General features: G+C 41.7%; 1 protein-coding gene across 1 annotated transcript in view; it reads left to right on the top strand.

The window, feature by feature from the left end:
• CEP192 (centrosomal protein 192) overlaps positions 1-24,465 on the top strand; it is a 172,473-nt gene that overhangs the window by 34,001 nt on the left and 114,007 nt on the right. The window contains exons 8-16 of the mRNA XM_074987485.1: positions 1,076-1,193; positions 1,459-1,572; positions 7,584-7,665; positions 12,367-12,701; positions 13,036-13,191; positions 15,224-15,288; positions 15,387-15,590; positions 16,085-16,211; positions 22,079-22,206. Coding sequence (XP_074843586.1) covers positions 1,076-1,193; positions 1,459-1,572; positions 7,584-7,665; positions 12,367-12,701; positions 13,036-13,191; positions 15,224-15,288; positions 15,387-15,590; positions 16,085-16,211; positions 22,079-22,206 — 1,329 coding nt within the window. The remainder of the gene's footprint in view (positions 1-1,075; positions 1,194-1,458; positions 1,573-7,583; positions 7,666-12,366; positions 12,702-13,035; positions 13,192-15,223; positions 15,289-15,386; positions 15,591-16,084; positions 16,212-22,078; positions 22,207-24,465) is intronic.

Consider the following 24,465-nt stretch of genomic DNA (forward strand, 5'->3'; position numbering starts at 1 on the left):
TTATGTATATTCATAAGCCAGTTCTCCTACAGCATGGGCAGGGGGGCTGTGACAAAGGGTGCGCAGGATTCAAAGCAAAGGCTGCCTGGGCCTCAATGATCTGTAAGCCTGTTGTATCATCAGTCAGGATAAAACACTGCATGATTCAAACCCCATTTAGCTTATCATGCTTAGGTTGTGTTTTTGTTTTCCTTCATTCTGTTTGCTGTCACTTATAGTCACTTAAAATCTCTTTCTGTCTTTAATACATCTATCTTGTACTGGTTAAGGTAAAACAGTTTTGATTAAACGATGTGGGAATCTTAGCTCTGTCCACAAAGGCTGGTGTATGTTTTAGTCACAGAGTGGGGAGAGGACTAATTGAGTGTGCACCATATCAGGTCCGTGTGCAGTGCACCATGGTGTAATTCTAGGTTTTTACTTCAGTAGGGAGTAGGAAAACTGGCTGGTGCTTCCGTGAGTATCTCAAAATACTTCCGTTCTTCAGTTGGGTTGTAGCACCACTTACTGTCCTGTTTGGATGAAAACAGGGTTGGAGAGGTTGGGAGGGGCCAACCCAGCTGAATAGTTAGTTGAACAGCAGTTCCATAAAGTTCCTAGGCTTCCCCCTCAGGAGTACATCTATTCTAAATCACTGCCACTGCCATGCTGAGTGTGCCAAAATAGCAAATGAGGTGTCCTGCATGTGAAAGACATTCTGAACCTTTCTTTTTCTCCCCCTTGCCCGCACAGTGATACATATCTGTTGGTTGCTCTGGGCAACCAAAATATCACTTGTGCAGTACTTGGTGGGTGCCTGAGGGAAGACTTGACAGTTCTTGCAGCTTCACTTTGCTTCCTTGACAGTCTTTTGGGGAAGCAAATCTGTGGGGCCCATGAATTCTGTGCATGTGCACAGATGCTGAATTTCTTTCAGTAGTTAGCAGATTAACCCTGGGGATCAATAACATGAAAGTGAACAGTACTTCTGGCCAAAGAAGATAACTTTGCTTCTCAGAATTCAATATTATGGAGGCAGTGACCATTTAACGATAACAATGTTACTACAACTGAATTGTAAATTCTGTGACTAGAGGAGAATTTCCAAGTGCCTCATATTCACCAAGTCAGAACAGAAATGGATTCCACAACCGCTAGTGATGAAGACTCTCATGAACTGGAGACAGCTGAATACCATGTTCAAAGACACTCTTCCTGCCAAGAACAGTGAGACAACTTGCATGTAGGACTTCTAGTTCAATAGCATGTAGTCATCAATCTTCATTATCTAATGTTTCTTGTAATGTAAACCTGAAAGTAAGTCTCAAAGCAGGTAAGTCCCTATAGTAAGACAGGGGAATAGTACTCATCCTTATTAAAACTGAATAATTCCTCATCTTAGCACTACAAGTATGTTTGTAAATCCTTTACTGTTAATTTGAACAAGTTTTGTGATGTAGCTATTGTATCTCTGAACCCTTTTTCTTCAACAGAGGGGTGAAGCTGGCAGTCCGAGTTCTAGATGTGGATTAGAAGGGAATGGTTGTGATGAGCCTTCTGCGAAGGATCAAGTTATTGGTCCACCTATAACAGGTACGTGCATTTGGCAGTTGTTTACTTTTGTATGGTAAGTCAAATGCTTCTCTTTTTAAAAGGCTAATGTGCAGTATTTGAAAACTTTGTCAGAGGAGGCACTAAAATGTTGTGATTACACTTCCTTTTCAGCCCCCTCTTTTTTTTATTAAAAAGTTGCTAGGCAGTTCTGCTTTTCCTTACACCTCTAATGAAGACAGCACAATAGTGTGACTAAATCAAAATAAAAGTCTGATCTAGGTGTTATTGAATGTTTCTTGTACAGTATTTTTGCTAATTCAAAATGATAAACCATTTTGGTTCCAATGATCGACTCTGTTTAGCTATGTCCATCAATTCTTCAGGGCTGTGAAAAGCAAAACCCCCAGTGAGGAAAGTTAGCAAATAGGGAGTGTAATACAGGACACTTAAAAGTTACTCATCCAAGGAATATATTTTTTATAGTGTTCTTGGAATTCAGTTGATGAGCATTCTTGTTGGGAAGGAGTTCATGGTTTAAAAAAGCAAATTGTGCAAATTTTTTCTTTCTTAAGGTTAGTTCTCAGTATTTTAGTTCCTACTCAAAACCTTAATGTTGTCTAGCAAAGTTGTTAGCAACTTAAAAGCATGGACATTCAGAATCTGAGGCAATACATCCCTTCCGTAGCTCTCATTTTAGGGCCCTCTGGTTGACTTTGTAGGCTTTGGATTGGAACAGAGTCCGAAAGTCCATTCATGATTGAAGCATCCATTTCTCATGAGTTATTTGGTAAGGGCAGGCCTATGTTAGTACGCAAAGTTGAACTAAGTTACGCAACTCTAGCTACATGAATGGTGTAGTTGGAGGTGACAACTTAGTTCTTACCACAGCATCTCCCCTGCAGGGGATCAACGGGAGAGACTCTCGTCGACTTTCCTTACTCCTTGTGACCATGGGGAGTAGTGGGAGTGTGCAAAGGGATCGATTTAATGTATCCCTACTAAACCCATTAAATCCCTGGGAGATAGATCTCCAGAGCATCCATCTACCTGTTAATGTAGACCATCCTTTGAGTCACTTGGTAAGTAAAAGCTGATTAAACAGATTGAATAGGTACTTTCTCCATCAGGCTGAAGTTATCTGGCTTCATGGTGCTGTCAAGGGCATGGGCTGATTTGAGGGGATCATTTTCCTTTTCTCTAATCCTTCTGGAAATTGCTCTCCTTTTCTTTTAAGGCTGTACAGTTACTGCTGACCAATAGGATCTAGAGGGGACATCCATCCAACTTCTCTACCATTTCGTCTCTCTATTCAGGGACCCCCCACTCTCAGAATAGCCTCTTGGATTCAGAGACTTCCTGTGTTTGGATGCATTGCAAATGATAGCTCAAGTTCTGCAGCAAAGGATTGTATTCCGATTACTGCTTTATTCAAAAGAAGGAAGGAGTATGGTGTTGCCTTTCATTCATCAATTCAGGAGTCAGATGTTCATCTTTTCTTTTGTAGTCCCTACTTTTAGATGAGGGATTTAATGAATCCAGTTGGTAAGTAATTCCATTCATTTAGCTAACAAATGTATATGCTTCATGGTCACTGATCTTCAGTGTCCCTTCAGAATCTGACCATTTGGGCTGTCAACATCTGTAAAGATTTTTGACAAATCTCTTTTTGGTGATAGCAATTGACCAGAGCAGACCAGGCCTTCACTTGTACCTATCTCTTGTTTTGACTTCAGTGGCAGAGTGTCCTATATATTTGTTCATGGGGAGGGAGTTCTCTGGAAGGTACATTCCTGATTCTCTGTGTCTGTGTGGGAAGATTCCTATATGGTCCCTCCCACTTTGTTAAATCCTAGATGCCTGAAGAAGGTTTGACAGGAGTCAGCTGATACTTCTGCTATGGGTATACCAGTTCTGGCATTCCTGTGGGATGCACCTGACTCTCTTCAGTCTGACGGAGATTATAGCTGACCCTGGTAGTTCATCTCACAACACGAAGAGTAACTGACTGGCTGTTAATAAGAACTGTTCCAAGTCAGTGCAGGATGTTTTTGGCTCAAACCAGTAAAGTTTCTAAAAGATGTCACTGAACCATGTGGAAGTATTTTATTTTCATTATGGTTCATTCAGACATCTTTTTAATCCATACATTCCTCTGTTCCTGTTACCTTGGACTTTGTACTGTCTTTAAAGCCCTTAGGTCTGTCACCTTTGTTGCAGTGCACTTAGCTGTCACCATATCATCGAACTTTTGAGGTTCAATTCATTTCCCGCCACCCCCACCCTACTGTATTAGGTTTTCAACTGGTTCTGTTTCATATGATTTTTCCAATAGTTTGTGGTATTTATTAGTTTAGTTACTGTAGGTATTTATTTTTCTTTTCCTTGCAGTGTTTGTTCCCTTTTATTTATTGGATGCCCAATAAATAGAACCAGGGTATGTTTCTGTCTCCATGGCCTAAGCCTTGCATAGGCTGCAAGAAAACTGTGCTGGTGAGTGACCACCATTCCAGTTGCCTAAAGTAAAAAATAGAGACCACTGCCCAATTTTTCAGGTATTTAAAGTCCCAAAGAAGAAAAGGAGACAGGTAGAACTAAAACATCCTCCCAGGCCATTCTTCATCCATCTTCTGAGTCTTCTCACTTTGAAGTGCAAACTGAATTCTTCAGCATCAATGAACAATGCCATTCCAGACACCACTTCTAAATTTCAGCACCAGTTCTCTTTCTTGATGGCAAGAAAGAAGGACAAAAGTTCCCATTTTTCTCAGGAGCAGAGACATAGTTTCACATAAGCAACTGAAACCCCAGTACGATAAGCATCAAAGATGGGGTAGAGTATCTCCTAAGAAGAGACATTCCTTGGTAGTTGCCAATCCAATTGACTCCAGCGCACTGCTGTGGCTGCTAATTCCAGCTTCCACCTACATTACCTGTTTCCATGCATTTATTACCAGCACCAGAAAAATCTTAGTACCAACGCTGTCAGAGGCCTGTGCAGTAGGGTGGCCCCAGTACTGATGGATACCCATCCGTAGCAAGGTTCCATAGCTGTCTCAGCAGTGAATGAAAGAGTGCACACGGTTGCCCCTCTTCTACCCAAATTTAAAATAAGGTAAATAAATTAGACTTTGGTAAAAAGACTTAACTCTGCATCTTGTCTAAAATTCCACATTGCTGATCCAAAGGTGGTGCAAGATACAACACTTCTCTCAGGCAATATGCTTACGTTCTCAGACAAGTTGTCAAAAGGTAGTAGACAGGAATTGCAGGCTCAGTTAGGTGAGGAGTAGGTGGCTGGTACCATCCTTGGATGGTACAGATTTGGCAACAAAAGCCATGGCTTGTCACATTTCTACTTGTAGAAGTTGATGGCTTTAATTTACAGGTCTTCAGCAAGAGATCCAGCAGACATGCAGGGTGTCTGTTTTTGAAGGTCCTGTCTTGTTTCACAGAATATGAATTAGATGAGCAGAGTATTAAATTGGAAGTCCTTGTCGAAATTGTTGAGAATTGATGTGCCTTTCCCTAACAGAGAGCAATTCTGCTGTGTGGTTTTTTGTTTTTATGCATTGCTATCTACCTTTCCCACTGAGACTACCTGATCAATGTAGAAAAATGGCAAAACACAGGAAGAGATTAATGCTTTCACTTCAGCTGGTTCTCCCAGACTACTAGGAAATCCCCAGTGGTCTGCTTAATTTGTCTAGTAGTAAGTACTAGATAGCAGTGTGTCAGTTTTTCATCCCTTTTTTGGTAGCAAATTACCCTCTTCCTATATGTACATTCCCATAGTATCACAGATTGATAAACTAAGTACTGTAAAATAAGTATAAACTGCAGGGTTTATTTCTGACTGTAGACAACATTCCTCTTGAGAGCCTGTGGAGCATCTTATCCATAATCTGTGAGGAAAAGATGTCTACTGCTCAGATGAAATGTCTCTTCATGTGGGAACTACTAAAGAAGTTGCTCTTAAGCAAAAGAAGGGTTTCTATTTTTGCTTTTCTCCTGATGCCAAAGGCAGAAGTAGTTTGGGGGAAAGTCTTGGAGGGGGTGGGGGCTGGGAAATGCTAGTCTGGCAAAATTTAAACTGTATTTAAGAGAAGTTTTTCCATAGCCATTCTAGGTAATATCCTCCTCACTGGGTCCCAAAAACAGGTATGCCACCCTGGACTAGAAGGATGCATATTTTTGTGTGACAATCCATCAAAGCTACAGGATAGCTGTAATATTTCTGGTCATAAACATCCATTATCAGTTTCTCTGTCTCTTCTGTTGTCCTGAAAGTGTTTACAAAATGCTTGGTGGAGATATCTGTGTTTCTAAGGATAGCAGGTATGCAAGTATTTCCTTACATGGATGACTGGCTTATAGAAGGTTAATCCAAACTCCGAGGAGAGTAGATTGTCAGGATTCAGTGCCTCTTCAGTATTCTGGGAGGTAATCAAAGATAAGTCAGCCTTCTCACTACTTTAGGGATTTGAATTTATAGGTGTGAACCTGGATTCTTTAGCTGATGTTCCTACACAGTGGTGACTGCTGGGAGGGACACAAGGGAGGGCACCAGCCATGTGACCATCCTCCTACTTGACTCCTCCCCAGGCTACTCTTTTCTTTGGGGAGGGCTCCACCTCTTCTTGTGCCCTCTCCCACTTCATTTGTTCCTCCAAGCCCTTTTCCCTGAGGTCATGTGGGGGACTAGCTGGGCCCTTCGTGCCAGTAGCAAGGGTCAGGCCTGCCCCTCCCCCCCCCCCCTCATAGATTGCACCAGAAAGTGGAGTGTCTGTCTTGGTCCCAGCCTGTCTGCTCCCTGGGTCCCAGCTGTGATGCTCTGCTTCCACCTGCCTAGGAGTATGAGACACACTCATCTTTTCCTGCAAGTTGCCTCCCTTGATCAACACATATGGGAGCCAGGGTAGTGAAGCAGACTGTTTAGGTCTCTCCACTTCCCAATGCTGCTATTGAGTGCAGAGGACACCTCAGTCCCTACTGCCAGTACCAAGCCCCACCTGAGCTTCCTAAGTGTGGGGCCTTGGGGTGGCTAGATGAGCCTTCCAATGGCTGGAAATACTGGCTTTCCCCTCTTCCCACCAACATGGGGTGGCCCACAACATTTTGTACCTTTCCACATGAGTTGCTCTTGTCCCTGTGTCACAGATTCCAGACAATGTTAAACATTTCCCCTAGATCTGAAAATTCATTTATTTACAATAAGAAACTTCCTCGGACAACTGGAACGCATGACTGACTTGCATGTACATGGCTTGGCATGCCCTTTTGTGTGGCTGTGGTGAAAACAGCCAAACCATCGAACACCTCTTTATGCAGTGCCTCAAATAGGGATCATAGACAAATTGGGCAATATCCACAATATCATCATAAGAGGCCTTGAAATAGCTTTAGACCTAAAACTGCATCTGCAGAATGTCTCTGTGCAGATGCTCTAAGTGAGGGAGGTACTGCAACAGTGTGTTGCATAAGCAATGACCTCTCCATGTCAGAAGATTCCAGTAGAAGGTTGTTATGCACTTTTTTGGACTCTTCGGTCACTGCTGATGACTTGAAGATAACCAAACCCAACTGGTCTTAGAAAAAATGTGGGAAAGAAGGTCATGGCACATTTTTTTTTTTTTTTGGAATTAATGATGGACCAATACTTCTAGTGTGTCAGGCACACAAAATCTGGGAGATCCTTTGGCACAATTTTGTTTTTTTTTTTTAAAAACAGAAGTTCCATGATACAATCCTTAATCTATTTACTTTCTTTATTATATTAGTACCAGCAAGGAGCAAATCACCTGTCCATATGTCAGGTGAAAACCCTACACTTGTGCTTTGCTTTGGAACATAAATTACACTGCAGTTCAGCTTATATAGTCCAAAGATGAGTTTTTTAGGATCATTGGACCTTACTCCCTGGGTTGAGACAAAAATTACCTCACGTACAGTCTTTCAAAAGTGAAACTACTTCATGGATGTTCTTATCGGAGAACACTAGTATTAAAGTTAACTTTTTTTTTTTTTTTTTTTTTTCTTCTGTCCCGCTGCAGGAAACGATTGCGAATTTGGAGCTCTTGATAATGGAAACAAAGGAGCGCCTTTGGTGTCGCTATTTTCTCCTAACATAGACAATACAGCAGGGATTGAAAGAAACTTAATTAGAGAATTAAAAGAAGTTTTAGTGCTGGCTTCTTCCAAATGTGCGATTCCTGATGATATTCTTGCTGACCATGAGGTAACAAAACTTTGAGAATCTTCTTGAACAACAAAGTTCAAACTTTAGTTTTTTTAAATGCTTCTAATTAGTGTGTGTTAAAATATTTTAATTCTCTGAGGGCTAATGTATTCTGAGCGTGGGGTCTTTGGGAATGTGTGCGCGCAACTTCAGGTATGGATAAATATAGTATTTGGCTCTGTAAGTGGAATGTGAAGCAGAAGGGCTATTACTGTAGTGATGAGCACAGAGATCTATATCTGATCTATACGTTCTCATCCTCGGGGCCTCCCTGCCACTCGTCCGAGACTGTGATCTGGCTGTTCTCTGCCAATTTCTGGAACTGTACTTAAGAGTCCCCTCTACTCTGTGAGAAAAGACTCTAGAAGAGGGGAGGCAGACTGGGTTGATATGAATCATCTTTAGGCAGCTGTACAGTAAAGAGTATTATTTCTCCCTGGAATATTTCAGCATGGTTTAAAAGTAGCTTTTCTATAGAGATGATCTCTTGTGTACATGTATCACCTGACCGTTTGTAGTGATGGTCTCTCTTGCCTTCCCAATTTGTTTGTTTGTGGCTCTGGGATATAGTCTCAAGGAAGCCTGAAATTATTAATTGAATCCTGTTTAAATGTCTCTATTCTTACCTATATTAAATGCAGCTTCAGCACAGCACTAAAACATGGCTGCTTAATACTCCATGAGGGGAAGGGAATACTGAGGAGAAAGTAATATGCAGCTACAGACACTAAAATGGTCTTAATCAGCATTTGCATTGTTCTTTAAGTGCTTGCTCACACTGATTCCAATCAGGTGCTCATGTGTCCCATGTGTGAGCATTAGATGGTTTTTCTGCTAACCTGTTAGGGTCAGCTATGGAGACCCCCTGGAATGGTGGTAATATGGTAGCCCTTATGTACCACTGCTGCCACGATCCCCCAGACCTCAGTTCCTCCTTACTGTCTGTGGCAGGTTGGAATAGCTTCTTTCTCTCTCTCTTCTAAGTGCTGATCCTGTAGTGTTACCTACTTTGTAGGTTTTTGTTTGTTTGGCTTGTTGTTGTTAGATTAGTTAGGCACAGCAGATGGAAGTGGGTGATTGACTTACCTATGTCAGCACTGGACACGCTCTGGTCTCCAGGGTATTCTCCTCCAATGAGGTCAAGTCCATATTGGTTTCCATTCAAAGAATAGAATTTATTGGTGTGATCTTGGACTTGACTCCAGGCAAGAGCTATACTCATGGTCTCCAGATTTCAGACCATGATGCAGATAATCAACTAACTCATTTGTTACCCAGCAACAACAGTATGGATTTGTCTGCTAGGGCGCATGGCATCCTGCTCTTATGAGCGCCTGTGTCTCATACCCCTTCAAGCAAGGGTGGTGTCCTTTCTGCTTGCCCAAGGAGGGACAAACTAGACTTGATTTTTATCAGTCCTGATGTTCTCGCATCCCTAAACTGTTCGTTGGACCTAAGGTTAGTGTGCAGAAGGGTCCCCTTTACTCCTGTCTCCTGTAACTACTTCAGTAACGGAGTAACTAGACGTGATAACCTCAAACATCCTTCTGACATGTAGCTATCATAGTGCCGACTGCAATACAGATCACTCACTAGTTGGCTCCAAACTCAAGGTGAGACCCAAGAAGCTGTACTACTCTAACTGGAAGGCTCCACATTGATGCCAGAAAGACAGCAAACTCAGAGAGCAGAAAAGGTCAGAGACCCTCGAGGAGAATCTGCGCAGCAGCCTGGGGGTGCCGATGTGACATCCAGATGGCAGCATCTGAGGGATACAATTTACAACACAGCCTTGTCGGTCTTTGGAAGAAGAGCTAGAGAAACAAATGACTGGTTTGAAGCTAACTCCAATGAGATGATTCCAGCCATTGAAAAGAAGCGCGCTGCACTCCTGGAGTACAAACGCTCACCGAGCCAGAGTACTCTCCAAGCGCTCAGAGCAGCCAGAAGAACAGTACAGCAGATGGCCAGGTGTTGTGCCAACAACTACTGACTCGAGCTATGCAGCAGCATCCAGACCAGTGCTGACTTTGGTAATCTCAGGGGAATGTATGAGGGCATTAAGAAGGCATTAGGACCCACCCAGAACAAGATGGCACCTCCTGAAATCCAAATCTGGTGAAGTCATCTCTGACAAAGCCAAACAGATGGAGCGCTGGGTCGAGCACTACTCTGAGCTGTACTCATGTGAGAACACTGTGGTTGATACAGTGCTCGATGCCGTCAAGCTCCGTCCAGTAATGGACAAACTGGACCAGGAACCAACTGTGGACAAACTGAAGAAAGCCATTGACAGCATTTTAGTAGGAAAGGCCCCAGGCCAGGATGGTATACCACCAGAGGTAATCAAGTGTGCCACGGACACCCTCCTGGAACCCGTACATGAGCTACTGTGCTTGTACTGGAGAGAGGGAGAGGTTCCACAGGACATGCACAACGCTAACATCATAACCTTGTATAAGAACAAAGGAGACGGAAGTGACTGCAACAATTACCATGGAATTTCCCTCCTAAGCGTCACTGGTAAGCTGTTCGCTTGCGTCATCCTCGGCAGACTCCAGAAGATTGTTGAGAGGGTGTATCCCAAATCACAGTGCGTATTCTGCACAGAGAGATCTACTGTTGACATGGTCTTCTCTGAGGCAGCTGCAGGAGAAATGCAGGGAGCAGAGGAAGCCACTCTATATTGCCTTCATTGACCTGACCGAGGCGTTTGACTCGGTCAGCAGGGATGGACTGTTCAAACTGCTCCACGAGATAGACTGTTCACCATGGTTACTCAAGATGATCCAGTCTTTCCACAAAGACATGAGGAACCATCCAATATGATGGCACGTTATCGCATGTTTTCCTGCATCAGGAGCAGCGTCAAACAAGGATGTGTCCTTGCTCTGACATTGTTCAGGATCTTCTTTGCGCTCCTCCTGAAGCACGCCTTTGGATCTTCAACAGAGGGCATCTTTTTGCACACGAGATTTGATGGGGAAACTTTAATCTTGCAAGGTGAAAGCTAAATCTAAGGTGCGGGAAGTCCTCATCAAAGATAATGCTGTTCGCAGATGACGCTGCTGTAGTGTCACACACAGAAGACCAGCTTCAGAAACTGCTGGATTGGTTGTCCAAAGCATGCAAGGACTTGGGGCTTTCAATCAGCCTAAAGAAGACAAATGTACTTGGTCAGGACATTGCTGAACCTCCCATCAATGAGCATTGACAACTATATGTTAGAGGGCATCCAAGAGTTCGTTTACCTCCGGTCCACCATCACTGATACCCTGTCATTTGGAGACTGAGCTAAATAGGAGCATCGGAAAAGCAACCACAACTCTGTCCAGACTCACCAAGAGAGTGTGGAAGAACATCAAGTTGTACACCCACACCACAATGCAAGTCTACAGAGCCTGCATCCTCAGCACCCTCCTTTGCGGCAGCGAGTCTTGGACCCTGTAAGCCCACCAGGAAAAGAGGCTGAACATCCACTTGCGCTGCCTCAGGCGCATCCTTGGAATATCGTGGAAGGACAGTGTCCAACACCACTGTCCTTGAGCAAGCTGGAATCCCAATCATGGACGCCCTCCTCAGGCAGCGGCAGCTCTGCTGGCTTGGCCATGTCCACAGGATGAATGATGGAAAGATCCCAAAAGACATCCTGTATGGCAAGCTAGCCTGTGGCAAAAGGACCTCCCGGACACCCCCAGTTGTGCTACAAAGTTAGTTTTGGTGGGTGGGTGTGTGTGTTTTTTTTTTTAAGTATAATCCTAACTAAGATGTTGCAGTGTTTGTAATGCTTGGTTTGGGAATAATTATCCCCTCAACTTGAACTCATTCTATCGCAGTTTGGGGTTTTTTCATGTGAAGTAAGTTTGTTTTAATGTTTTGTGTGTGTGTGTGTATTGAGGTCTTCACTTTACTTGATTATAGCCTAATTGAAAAATATAGCATGGATTCAGTTGGCAGTGGTGATAGACTTCAGCATTATCAATGGGATTGCAACATAAGGGTTTGAAGTAAAACTTCATGTGAACTTGAGTAGTTCCTAGTTGAGTTACTAAAAATACAATGAGTATTTTACTTAAGACTGGCCAAACTAGGTCAGACGGAAAGTCCATCTAGCCTAGTATGCAGTCTTTTAATTGTTACCAATGCCAGGTGCCCCAGAGGGAATAAACAGAAGAGGTAATCATCACCCTGTGTGCATTTTCAGCCCTGACAAAGGCAAAAAGAGGGTACAGATGCCATCCCTACCCACTGATGGATCTGTCTTCCCTGAATTTATCTAGCCCCTTTTCAACCCTATTGTAGTCTTGGCCCTCAGAACATCCTCTGCCTGAGTGTGTTCCACAAGCTTAGCTGTGTTTTGTGTGTTGGGGGGTGGGAGAAGGAACTATTTGTTTTAAACCTGCCTCTTACTAATTTCACATGGTGACTCCTGGGTCTTGTGTTTTAAATGTTCATTTGTACTCAACTGCTATTTAAAACAACTTATCTGTGAAAACTGGACATGATGGTTTAAAGTCTGAGTAGGAACAGCTCGTTTTGTCTGTACAAATAGTGCTAACTACGTCTAACTTTTTTGTTTTTAAGGGAATCACGAATGGTAGAGATGCACTAAACTCCATTAGTGTTGCGGAATTCAAACTAGATTCGTTATATCTTCAGCACATGGATGTGAATAAGCCTGTACCTGATCTCTCTGATATCTTAGAGTGGAGGAAACAATCTTCTAACTTGTGTCATGCTTTTTCAACTGATGCTGAAGAAATATTGCGTTCAACAGATGATGTATTTAACTTAACTCCTGAGAGTCCTGTTGATGAAAATGAATCCATGACAGATAAAATTCCAGATAATGAGTGTGAGCCTGGTCTGGCTGATACTTACCTGTCTCCAACTGCTAGTGGTAGAGCAAATGAAGGTCAGGATACAACAGAAGGTTAGTTGCTGTAGAAATTGCCCATTAGGGCAAATGAGATAAGATTGGCTTGTATGGCAAGGGAACTAAAATGGCAAGTTAAGCCTTTTTCCAAACTATATCAGAAGTTGATTGGAAAAGAGCTAAGTCTAACTTAATTGGAAGAAATTTTGAGTACCATTTTTATTTTTCAGTGGCATGTAGAACATCAAATCACTTAAGTATTGTATGGTTTAGATAAACTTTAATGAACATCAATTACAAGTTTAGAAAAATGTAACTAACCAGCAAACATTGCAAGCATTTCAGAGACTCCTTGTTTGTTCCCCTTTATCTTGGTCTAAAATAAACTCAGCATTTTATGACCCAGATGGCCCACCACATGGTGTTGTCTACCAAAATGAAGAGGGAAAATGGGTGACTGACTTGGCATATTATACTTCATTTGATAAAGAGCAAGACTTAAATCTGTCTGCAAATAATAAAATAAGTGAGGACTTCGTAACTGCATGTAAGTAAACTTCTTTGTGCAATTGACTACTTGGTTGTATATAATGAAAAGTGTTTTCCCTATACGTGGGCGGATGGATGGGTGAGTGAGTGAGTGTTTCAGCTAGCATCTCCTGGTATCAGATATAAGCCTCTGGTCCTGGGAACTTCTGGATTTCTCAAGAAGTGACTATATGGCCAGTGGGTTTTTTCCGCCCCCCCATGTCCCATAACTGCATCCTCCTGTGAGGATTGCAATTTGAATGATCTGTTCAATTTTCAAAATGAAGTTTTCTACACTCCTGGGACATCCTGTGTACACAAAAGGAATTGGATACAATTATTTAAAAAGTGATCACTACCATGCTATGATCTTAGAGGCTATTAAAATAATCTCTAGTTTTGAGAAACTTCCATATTCATAGTGTGATACTGAAACTCCCTAGCAAAATGTTTCTCATTCTTGACATCAGTCGTTCCATGGAAAGATACATTTTCTGAAGTGTATATGTATTCTAACTACATACAAAATGCTTTATTATAGGTAAATTTAAAAGTTGCAGTCCAATGTCTGACTTAATTCTATATTATGCACCCTTCTTTACATTTGTTTGTCTGTGTGCATTCTAATAATCTCAATTCTATCTGAGACCTTTACCCTTAACTTCTGATCATTTGGTGCTGAGTGAATGAGGCTGTTTGCTGCATCTTTATTCAGTGTTTTGGGCCTGTGTCATATTTACTACATGTGTACCAAATATTGCACTGAATATCAATATTTTATTTCTGTATGGGTCCTCTTATTTTTGCCATCAGCAGAGTGAGTGCCTCAAACAATTGAATTGGTTACCATTATCTTGGTAAACTAATAGATGTATATGCCAATTTTATGGGAAGGAACTGAAGTATAAAAAGGATTAGGTAGAAATGTAATCATTTACTGACTTTGAGTTTACAACTCAGTCTCTAGGGCATACTTTTTTCCAAAGATACTGAGCATTTGCAGTTCCTATAAACTTCAGTGTTGAATGCTCAGCACTTGTGAAAGTCAGGTCATAAATATCAAGTGATGTGCATAGAATTATGGGATTACAGAAATGATCAGATGTTCAGAAGTAGCTACTAAAGTGACTTGTGTGACTTTTAGAAGGTGAAGGCTGAGTAAGTATAAGAGCATATTATTTTCCAGTTCAGTATTTTAACTGCCAGGTTCCCCTTAATTTGTTAAACACATTACAACTTCTGCTTCAAAGTCAAGGGTCATATGTAAGACCACCTTGCTCTGCAACACAACCCTGTAACATTCTCAATTCATCCTGTACTCTGAATGAACAGGATATGTTTTATGTTAATAGAGTTAAAGACAGTGCCATCATGTACATGAACAAGAATGCAGGTGAGCTTGCGTGGCAACCTTACTTGATAGACATATGTTCTCAATTGCAACTGGTTTATTGTGGAGTTGCAAGCACTTACTATTTTGTACATGCTGGTAACAGCTGCAATTAAAGTATATACATGAAAAACCAGATGTGTTAAACTTACTGTAGTGGTTAGTGCATATGAGTTTTTGAAAAAATAGTTTAGTACAACCTGTGAAATTCCCCAATTGATGGGAGGCATTGTGAAACTTGGATGATGGGAAAAATTTTGAAAACCAAAAACCTAATTCTAAGTACTGCTTGAAATAGTCTTCAGCACTGTAGTGTCTAGTGCTGTGGAGGCTGTACCAAAAAAAGCATTGACACCTTATGGCTTTTTGCTTCGAGGAGGATTAAATTACATCTAAAATAAAAGCTTAATTTTCATACGGAACAGGTAGGTGCTAGATTTATAAAGGTATTCAAAACAGGAGATTTTTGTAAACTCCCACTTTGCATCCGTGTCTTAGATATCTTTGTAAATCTGACCTTTGCTGCCTTTTTATGCATAGTTACACATACTTCAATAAAAAAAAATTTGTCCTTGACTTGGAAAAATACTGGAAACTTTAGAAATTACAATTTCATATCAATGGCTGTTATAGATATTTATTTTCACTTCTTTTTTTAAAGCTGAAGCGATAGCCAAGATTGCACAAGATCAAGAAGAATTTGAGAGGGAGCACAGATTCATGCAGGTTTGTGACTGTTTTGTAAAGTTAACTTTCCTGAAACTTTGTAGGTGTGAGCTGCTTATTTTGGATAACTTTCAAAAATGATTTTTTTTTATTTCCAGGAAGACAAAATAGACACACACAATACATCGGAAATAGCAGATACATCTTGGAAATCTGCCAATAGCTATAACTTGCTGAGAGCATCCCAAACAACATCTGATTGTAGTAAAGATGCGAGCTACTTACGTTTATCTTTGGGGGAGTTCTTTGGTCAGAGATCAGAAGCTCTTGGTTGTCTTGGTGGAGGCAGTCATGTGAGAAGGGTATGTGGCTGACTAGCATTTGAATGCAAAAACTGAAGAAAAAGACAAGGGAAATAGCTGGATCTCTGTTGCATTTATAGTTAACGCTTCCATAGGACTCTGATCATCTAGGCTGGTCCAGTTGCTTAGTAATACATTGCTCTAGTAAGCAAGAGATACTGTTTGGTTTTGCACCCCAAGCTGGGAGTTGTTAGAGAGCGCATACAAGGGACAACTTTAACTACAAGTGAGTTTCGGTTTCCATCTTCTGGAGAAATGATATTGTACATTCAGGTATAAAACAGTAAAAGTAGGTCACAGGCAGGAGGATCATTAAAGGTCTCTGGAGATTGCCCTCTTCTGGAATACAGCAAGAAAAAAATTGTTCAACTGAACAAAAATATATTAATGTAAGAGAGTGGGTTTCTTCACATGTGCCAGCCAAATGCTTGACAGGCTATTTTTAGGAGGCTATACTATTTGAGAAAAATCACTAACCAACTTATTTTTTACAGCCATCTTTTGGTTATCATATTACATCTCCAGAGAAAAGGCACCCTGTAGCTTTGTTAAGGCAGTCTGATGCATCAAGAAGCAACTCTAACCAAGAAAATTCACAAATTTGTGATACATCATTTCCAGGTACAATAAAATGGGTAAAACTGCAGGGACCCTTTAGTGAATTGATATCTATATGTGAATATTCTTAACAGTATGATTTAGAATTAGTGAGTATTTTCAAAGGGGTCAGTCACTGAAATATTTTCCACCAATAGTTCTTTTCTCTTCTAAACATTAAAGAGCACAACATTATTTATAAGGACTGCATAAGGTGTGAGAGAAACTTGAGTTGTTCTGGCTAGCTCAGTATGTGGTCAGGAACACTAGAAAATTGCAGGATATTAGATTTTCCAATCTTGTGGATCACTCTGAGAAGTTTAGCACTTATTTAGCCTATTACTACTAAAATACTATTTACACAACAATATCTATATATCTGTTGCTCATAAGTACAAAATTAGGTCCTTATCTAGAAAGACGGACATTGGAAGGGTGAGGGTCATAACTAACAACGTGTGCCAATATGTTGTGTTAAAGTTCTTTGAAGTAGTGGGGAGAACAAGCTTTTGCATTTTAGTAGAGGGCAGATGTTAAAGGGGTGTGACACACCACCGCACTGCCTCTTGCTGGCTGTTCTGGGACTTAGCTTTCATCTAGTTGTGTCATGCCTGTTGTCACTATTTCCACTGCTTGGTCCTGTGTTGCTCCCTGGACTGCAGTGTCCTTTTCTGGGCATGGCTCTCAGGCTGTGACCCACTTTGTTCTTCCCCCTCTTCTGGGAAACCAACAGATCGCAGGCCACCTGCCTCTGTGGCAAATCGCAGTCTCAAGACTGGCTTCTCGCCTCAGTGGCAAGGTGCAGTCCATGCTGCAGCCATTCCCCTAAGGGAGGACCCAGCCACACACTGCTCTTCCTCTTATGTCTGCTGCCTGTTTCTCTGGGCCACTTCTCCTTAACATCAGCACCTTAGTCTGTCAGCCAGTCATGTTGGAGCTTCTTGTTGCTCCTCTGCCCCTTCCCAGCACTGTTTGGTGTAAGGTATTACAGAGGTAGCTGGTCCTCCCTTATACCCCAGGGAGACTCTCTTCTTTGCTGAGGAGCCCTTCTTATATATCCTTCCCTGTCCTTGTTGGATGCCCTTCCAAACTTCCCCCAAATGGTTGGCACTTCAAGCTCTCTTCTTACTGGTTTCAGGTTCTGCATAGCCTCTGAGGGCTGCTTTAACCCCTTTTTTTTCCTCCCTTTGTGGAGCAACTGCACCACCACAGGGGGAAACCCTTCTGTGACAAGCATTTTCAGGTTTACTTCTTACTGTGGAAATTCTTGTCCTAGAGACCTGTACTTTTATGGCTCAGGGAAGGAAGAGCTTCAAGCAGTTTCATGCTGGCTGTGTCTCCACTACAAGATAAAATTCAATTTTAAAGGAGTTAGCGCGATACTAAAATGTTACTGTCCTCACAGTTAATGCTATTAGCTTGATGTATTAGGGCTTAATACCAATAACAAAATGTTGATATTATGGGATGGGTATAGCTTCAACTTCAAATTTAAAAATCTCAAAGGCTAGTGTGGAAATGTTGTCATGTCCTTAATTCAAATTTATTAGCTTCTAGAAGTGTTCTGTATGCATCCCACAAAGCTCCATGTATGGCCGCTCCCTTGTATGTAGCTCTCCATCCAGGTGTGCAGGAAGAAGGTCACAGGAAGCCAGTGAATGTCTGATCAGATTTGAATTCAGCAGCTCCCAGCCCTGCAAATACAAAGGGAGGAAGAGAGGAAAATTCTAGGGGGTAAAGGAAGTAGACTGTCAACAAGTTTGACCCTGCTTTGGACAGCATGTTGGTGGCATCTGTTTTTTGTCACGGCAGTCTCCCTTGCAGCAACTACTAATGCATACATCCTCCAACCAAAAGATCGAGTGTAGTTTTAAAAAAAAAAAAAAAAAAAAAAAAAAATTCCTCTGCCTTTCTTAAACCAGTGCTGGCTACAAGATGTTTTGGGAGGTCCAGTAGCAGGGCTTCTATTCTGGTGCATTGACCTCAAAACCTGCAGAAGATCCACTGTCAGACTTCTCTTGGTTCCTATTACTATGGTCGAGTGGCATCTCTAATTCTGTACCTCAAATAGGAGAGGTGTTTGAGGGAAAACTGGCAGAACTACATTCTAGGCTCCTCCTACTTGCTTTAATAAATTGTAACTGCCCTAAATTATTAGCATCTGAAGCTGTTTTTTCTTTTTCAAGTGCCCTGATGTGGATTTAGCATGTTTCTAATAAAGTAACCTTTTTTTAGCAGTTAGGCCTACTTTATGGTAATACATCCTGTCACTTACTATTTAGTATTTCAACTAGATGAAGTACCATAAAATCACATGCCCCTGTCTGACCTGACTTGTTTTTTCCTCTCTTGATAAGTACTATTGATACTCGGCCACTTCCACCTTGCTGAATAGACCTTGTCAGCTCTGGCCCTCCCTCTTATTGGGACCCCACTCTTTTTGAATAGCCCTCTGAAACCTGCCCCCCCCCACCAAGTCATGCATCTGATGAAGTGGGTCTTTGCCCACGAAAACTTATGCTCCAAAATATCTTAGTCTATAAGGTGCCACAAGACTTCTTGTTGTTGTTCTTGAAGCTACAGACTAACACGGCTACCTCTGATGCTTGTTACCATAAAATCAGTATCTTCAAGCTCCATGAACACTCTTTTCTTCTCAATGCACATGGCTTACTGTTGTGAAGTCTTCTAGTGAGCACAAGAAATAACACAATGTGCTGCAGGTTGAAACTATCTAATCTGGCATGCTCTTGTCCAGCATCATTCTGTCATTCAGCCTGACTTTTAGTTAACTAGATCACATAGGGTTGTGGCCAAGTTTCCTGTGGTCCCATCAAGTTTGTTTACAGCCACTATTTCTGGTTCTCTTTATTCTGTCCTGTTACTTAGAAGACATTAGGGGTACGTTATAGCTAAGAGCCCACTAAGCAGTGGAAGGGTTGTTAATGCTGCTAGGCAATGTTGACCTACCATGGTTAAGAAAATGCTTGTCTGGCACTGGTCAGGTCCCGAGGGTGCTGGATTAGAGCAGTTCAACCTGTAATGTGAAATCCTGCTCCTCCCCCAGCTTCCCCCCCCCCCCCCCCCCGCCTTTTTCCTCTAGTGTGGAGCTTGCTTTCTGTTGCACAGCTTTTCTTCTCATTCATTCACTGCCCTGATATTGTTGTGACCTGTGAAATTGTGGTCCATTTTTGTTGCTGGAGCTTCCAGGACTACGTCTTGCCCTTTGGTTCAAGATACTAAATTTTTCTGCTTCTGGCTGTGGAACATGTTTGTCAGTTTCTCCTGGCCATTTTGTCTTAATCTTTTTTTTGTTCTGTCTTAGTCTTCTCTTACTCCTACTCCTTTCCTAGATTTGATAAAGAGCAGCATGATTTTTTTTTTTTAAAATCCACTCTATCTGCTGCTGCAGTGTCTCCTCTGTGTTCACTGCTCCAGCATTGTCTGCAAACACCTTTCTTAAGTTTAAGTGGTGGTTGCTATGTGAAACAATATTTTCATGCTGTCCAGTATGTTTGGTGTCGGTTGGTTCACTCCCCTGCCCCCAAGGGATTCCTGTTCCCTAACAGCCAACACTGCTATGGGGCTTGGAGCTGGATTTGTTAGGGCCGCATCATTGCCTGAAGAATTGTAACTCCCAACTGAAAAAGGTGTCCCCCAACTGAATGAAGTTTTTGCTTCAAGTTCTACAGGTACAGTATGGGGTTTTTGGATATCTAGCAAGCCCAAAAAAATCTTGTGGTCCATTAAAGTTAAGGAGAGCTCATGGTCATAAAACAGCTTTCACGCTCTATTCCCTTCTTTTGGAAGGTGTATAAATACTCCTGCCTCAACTATAAGCCAATCTCCAGTGAGAGAAGACTTCCTTTGTGTGTATGGCTCTTTACAAAACAAAATCCCTAAAAGAGGGCCTATGCTTAAGAAAGGTAGCTAATAAAGGAGACTTCTCTTCCCCAAGTTCCCTGTGTGGAGTATGACTGTACAATTTCATGTTTGTACTCCAGAAGAGATGCTTGTGTGAGGAAGTAGGAGGTACCTTTAGTGGAAGCTGTCTGGCACTGTGTACTGCAGTTGGATGTATCCCTTCTTTGTACATGGCTGAAAGTGTAGACTAGACAGGGCTTGGCAAAGCAGCTTGTCAGAGTAGTGTAGCATGGAAGGGAGCCCATGCTAGCAAATAAGAAGGCACCCAGAGGGAGCCCATCATCCATTGCTTTCATAGCATTCATTAAACCCACCCTCTAGCAACCTTGTGGCAAACTGAACTAAGGTAGCGGGGGAAGATGAGGATGAAGGAAAGGCTAGAGATTAGGACACTAGTCACTAAAGGTGAGGAGGAGGCAGAAGGAGGACTGGCAGTAGGCTTGGGATTAATATTTTGTGGAACACCAGTTGATGCCATGGAAGGAGTGGTAGATGGATGAGCATAAGCTTATAAAATTAATCCCCTCTCTCAATGTGGAGAGGATAATGTGAAAGCTATTTCCTTTTGAGTTCTGATTTCCCCACACTGGTCTTAGATAAAGTGAGAACAAGCTTATTAACTTCAGAAGTAAATTGTGTGATTTGAGAGAAGACATATAAAAGAAGACTATCTAGCAAATACAAAATGAAAACTAATCTACTAAATAAGATCCACTATTCATATCCAGTCTAATTGTACTAGAGGCTGCATATTCTTAAGGCACAAGTTGCACTTGCTTTCAGCTTGGAATCCCCAGTTCAATTTTTGTTCCTTGGGTACTTCTAGGAGCAAGGAGTCCTCTTAGGTGGGCAATCACTGAAGAACCCAGATGTTTATTACTTCCCTGTCTTTGTATATATTTTGCATATGGCAGGAACACCTTTTTTCAAAGTGTGGTTCCCATGCCAGTCAGTGAATAAATACTGATATCCCAAAATGGGAGTTCAGCACTTTGAGGCCTGGTCACTTTTTATTTTATTTGTTTAAAATATATTTACTCTGCTTCTCTCTCTTTCAAATATTTGAGGTGGCTTACGATTTAATAATAAATAAGAAAAAAGAACATGTCCCACAACTTGTAGCTTACCTGTAGCATCCACAGGAAGTCTACCCCCAGTGGGAGGTAAATGTCTGTCTCATAAGGGCTTCTGTTCTTTGATAGATCATTAACCGTAATGGGCCTTTCCTAGCCAGTTATCTAGACCTGGGTTGGACAATAAGATGGACCTAGTTCTCCAGAGTTAGCCCATGGTGGGCCACCGCTGCTGTGTTTATCTGTGCTTGCAGTGCCCATTGACCACAGATTTGCTGTTCCCAACCAATGGGACCTGTGGGAAGTGGTGACCTTGTCTGGCCCATGAGTGAATTATTTCCCCTCCCCCACCCACTGATCTTCTCTGAGCATGTTGCTTATTGGGTATTACATGTGAGATACAGATGCAAAAATTATACATGTGTATGAATAAAATAATGGTATTCTTCAAATCATAACCTTTCCAATAAATCTCAAAGCCTTACCTTGCATAAAATATATGTGCCATACTCACATAATTACATTGCTCAAGAATAGTGGTACCGTGTCACGTAATGCTTTTGTTGCCCAGTTCAGGAGGTTGGAGTTTGATGCCTTTCTGTGAGGAGGAGGAGGAAAAGCGAGTAGCAAAGTTGTGGCACTGGCAAACAGGCATGGGGACCAAGAAATTGATCTGCTCATTGGGTGCTTTTTGCAGCCCCGTCCCAGGCAGCTGGAGTTTGTTTAAATATTCATATTCTTGAGATGCACTCATGCTGCTCCTGAAGTTCTGATAAAAGCAGTGGTCATTAGGACCTATTGTCTTCTCTCAAATACAAATAGAGAGGTCTGTTAGGGCCACAGCCCTTTCTACAATCTGCTAATCTGTAATTACTATTTATCTTCTCTTTATAGATATCCTAGAAGTGCACTCAAAGGAACATCCAGACTCCGTGTCAGCCACATTCACTGTTGGAGAAATGGAGACTACAGGAGGAATAAATAAAAGCATAAATCAAATTGCTAGTGAAAGTGAAATAGAGGTATCTCAATCTATTTATATGTATAAAAATATTAAATAAGATTTCAAATGTGAGCATTCACAGTGAACTATTCTTTCTGGAAAATGTATCTTGCTTTAGGTGATGCTGATTTGCTCTCAAGTAGTAACAATCTGATTCCATTTAGGACCCTTTCATACTAAAGGAGCTGCCTCTTGATCACCATTTTGTTTGTTTTTCCTCCCATTCCCCACTGGTTGGCGAGGCTTCTTGATACAGTGACTAATTGTTGGCTACCTGTGGTGGATAGATAAACAGTCTTTAATTTCTGGAATATTGAGTTTGAGTTTCAAAATTTAATATATGCTTTGACTCCAGTTCTGAACAAAACTTTGGTCATTAGCAGTGGCACAAAGCTGTTTTGTCACTTAGTGCGAAAAGCAAAACAAGTCTGATTTGTGAAGTAGCTAATTTTGCATTTATTAATATCAGTGCTCTTATCCTTCAATATGGTTATTAGGTATAGAATCTCTCTGAAGATGATAACATGTGAAACAGAACAGAGGTAGTATCCCAAAAGCATCTGTGCTGGTATGATTGACAAATATGGGAAAATGCCTTTCCTCCTCCTCCTTCTGATTTCAGTAAAAGACCAAAAGGAACTAAATTCACTATAGCTAATGGGCAGTTTAGTTACAATAGGTTGAACCTTTCTAGTCTGTCACTCATGGGACCTGACTTGTGCCAAACCACAGAATTTACTGAATGATGAGAGGTCTCTATTGCTAACAGTATTAGCAACACTTCCAGTGGTTACTGAGCTCTTAGAAGGCACGTAGGGGTAAATTAGACTATAACAGTGAGCACTGAGAGCCAGGACTGGTGGCTATAAAGAAACTTTATGGGACTGCAGAAAGCCTGGCCACACCCATGCTGAGTGGACATCTGGCCGATTAAAATCCATGCTGGACCACAGATGATGGATTAGAGAGGTTCAACCTGTATTTAGTTGCTCAAGTGGGGAGGACCACAAGTTTAGAGACCAGATGGAGTTGTCTGGCTATATAGTTATAGTACTGTTAACAACAGCTGTTGCCTTCCTAATACGTGCTTATCCCTGATGGATGCCTTTTTGCCCACAGACTTTTTCGTATACTGTTTCTAGCTCAAACTTCCTACTGAGCCACCTCACCTATCTGTTATGTGTGCAATGTCTGCCTTTTTTAATCTACATAATTGGCTGAATCTCCTTCTAAGCTCAGACACCAAAGAGAAATCTGATCTGGTCTCTCCAGTGATGTTTGTATTAGCAAGTGAAGGACTTGTCTGGCAGCCTAGTACAGATCAGGTGATCTTTCTTTTGAGGATAGTAGAGCTAGCTTTCAAATACAAACACCATCCACAGAGTTAATCTCACAGTGGAGTGCAGTTGCCTCTGATTGTTTCTCCTTGGTGCTTGAGATAGAAGTACAAACACAGCTTTGCCCGTTTATATCCATACAGTCATTGAGGATGGGCAAGGGAAGACTTGTCTAGAAACAAAACTGGAATTTATTTAGAGAGCGAGCTCTGTTCCATATGTGTTTTTCTGCTGTGGGTATGCATGCCAGGTACCTGAAATTACAGAATTTTTGCAAGCAACATCCATTGGTCCTGTGCATATACCTTTTTTGCTTTTCTCCATCTCTCAAACTAGGTTATAAAGGGCTGACCACATCTCCCCCTCTTCCTCCTTACTGGATCATGGTTTGGGTTTTGGCCAGACCCGCTGCTACCTGTTCTTTGATCTGTAAATTATTGTAGCATTTGTCTGTAAAGCATTTTGTACATAATTCTTGATATATTAATAGTTTTAGTAAGCTTATGGTTTTTCTTGCTAGTCAGATTTCTTGTCGTGTGTATCCTCATTAATATCATGTTACAGATAATGGATGATGAAGAGAATTCGGCTTCAGAAATTTTCCTGTCCTCTGTCTCTGTTAAGTGACCACTAACTCTGCCTGTATAGTCTTGGGGAGGGAGGTGTGTCAGCTGGATGCAATATCTGCTTCTTTTGCTCTAGCTGTATCCTTGAGACACAGGAACTCCAGCATATGGAGTATTTCAAGAAGGCTGTAAGGCCATGGTTGGAACCAAGCACGAGGAACTTCTGCATATGTCAGTGTGAATCAACATACAATGTGTTTTACTATCAGAAAATCTGACTCTGGTGTGAGGGAATCCATATCGAGAAATCCTCTGTCGAAGCTCATTGGGAAGGCAGGGAATTCAGTCCTAAGTTTGCCCAAAGCCCACACAGCT

This window comes from Carettochelys insculpta, chromosome 2 (genome assembly GCF_033958435.1).
Source record: "Carettochelys insculpta isolate YL-2023 chromosome 2, ASM3395843v1, whole genome shotgun sequence".
Taxonomy (NCBI): Eukaryota; Metazoa; Chordata; order Testudines; family Carettochelyidae; genus Carettochelys; species Carettochelys insculpta.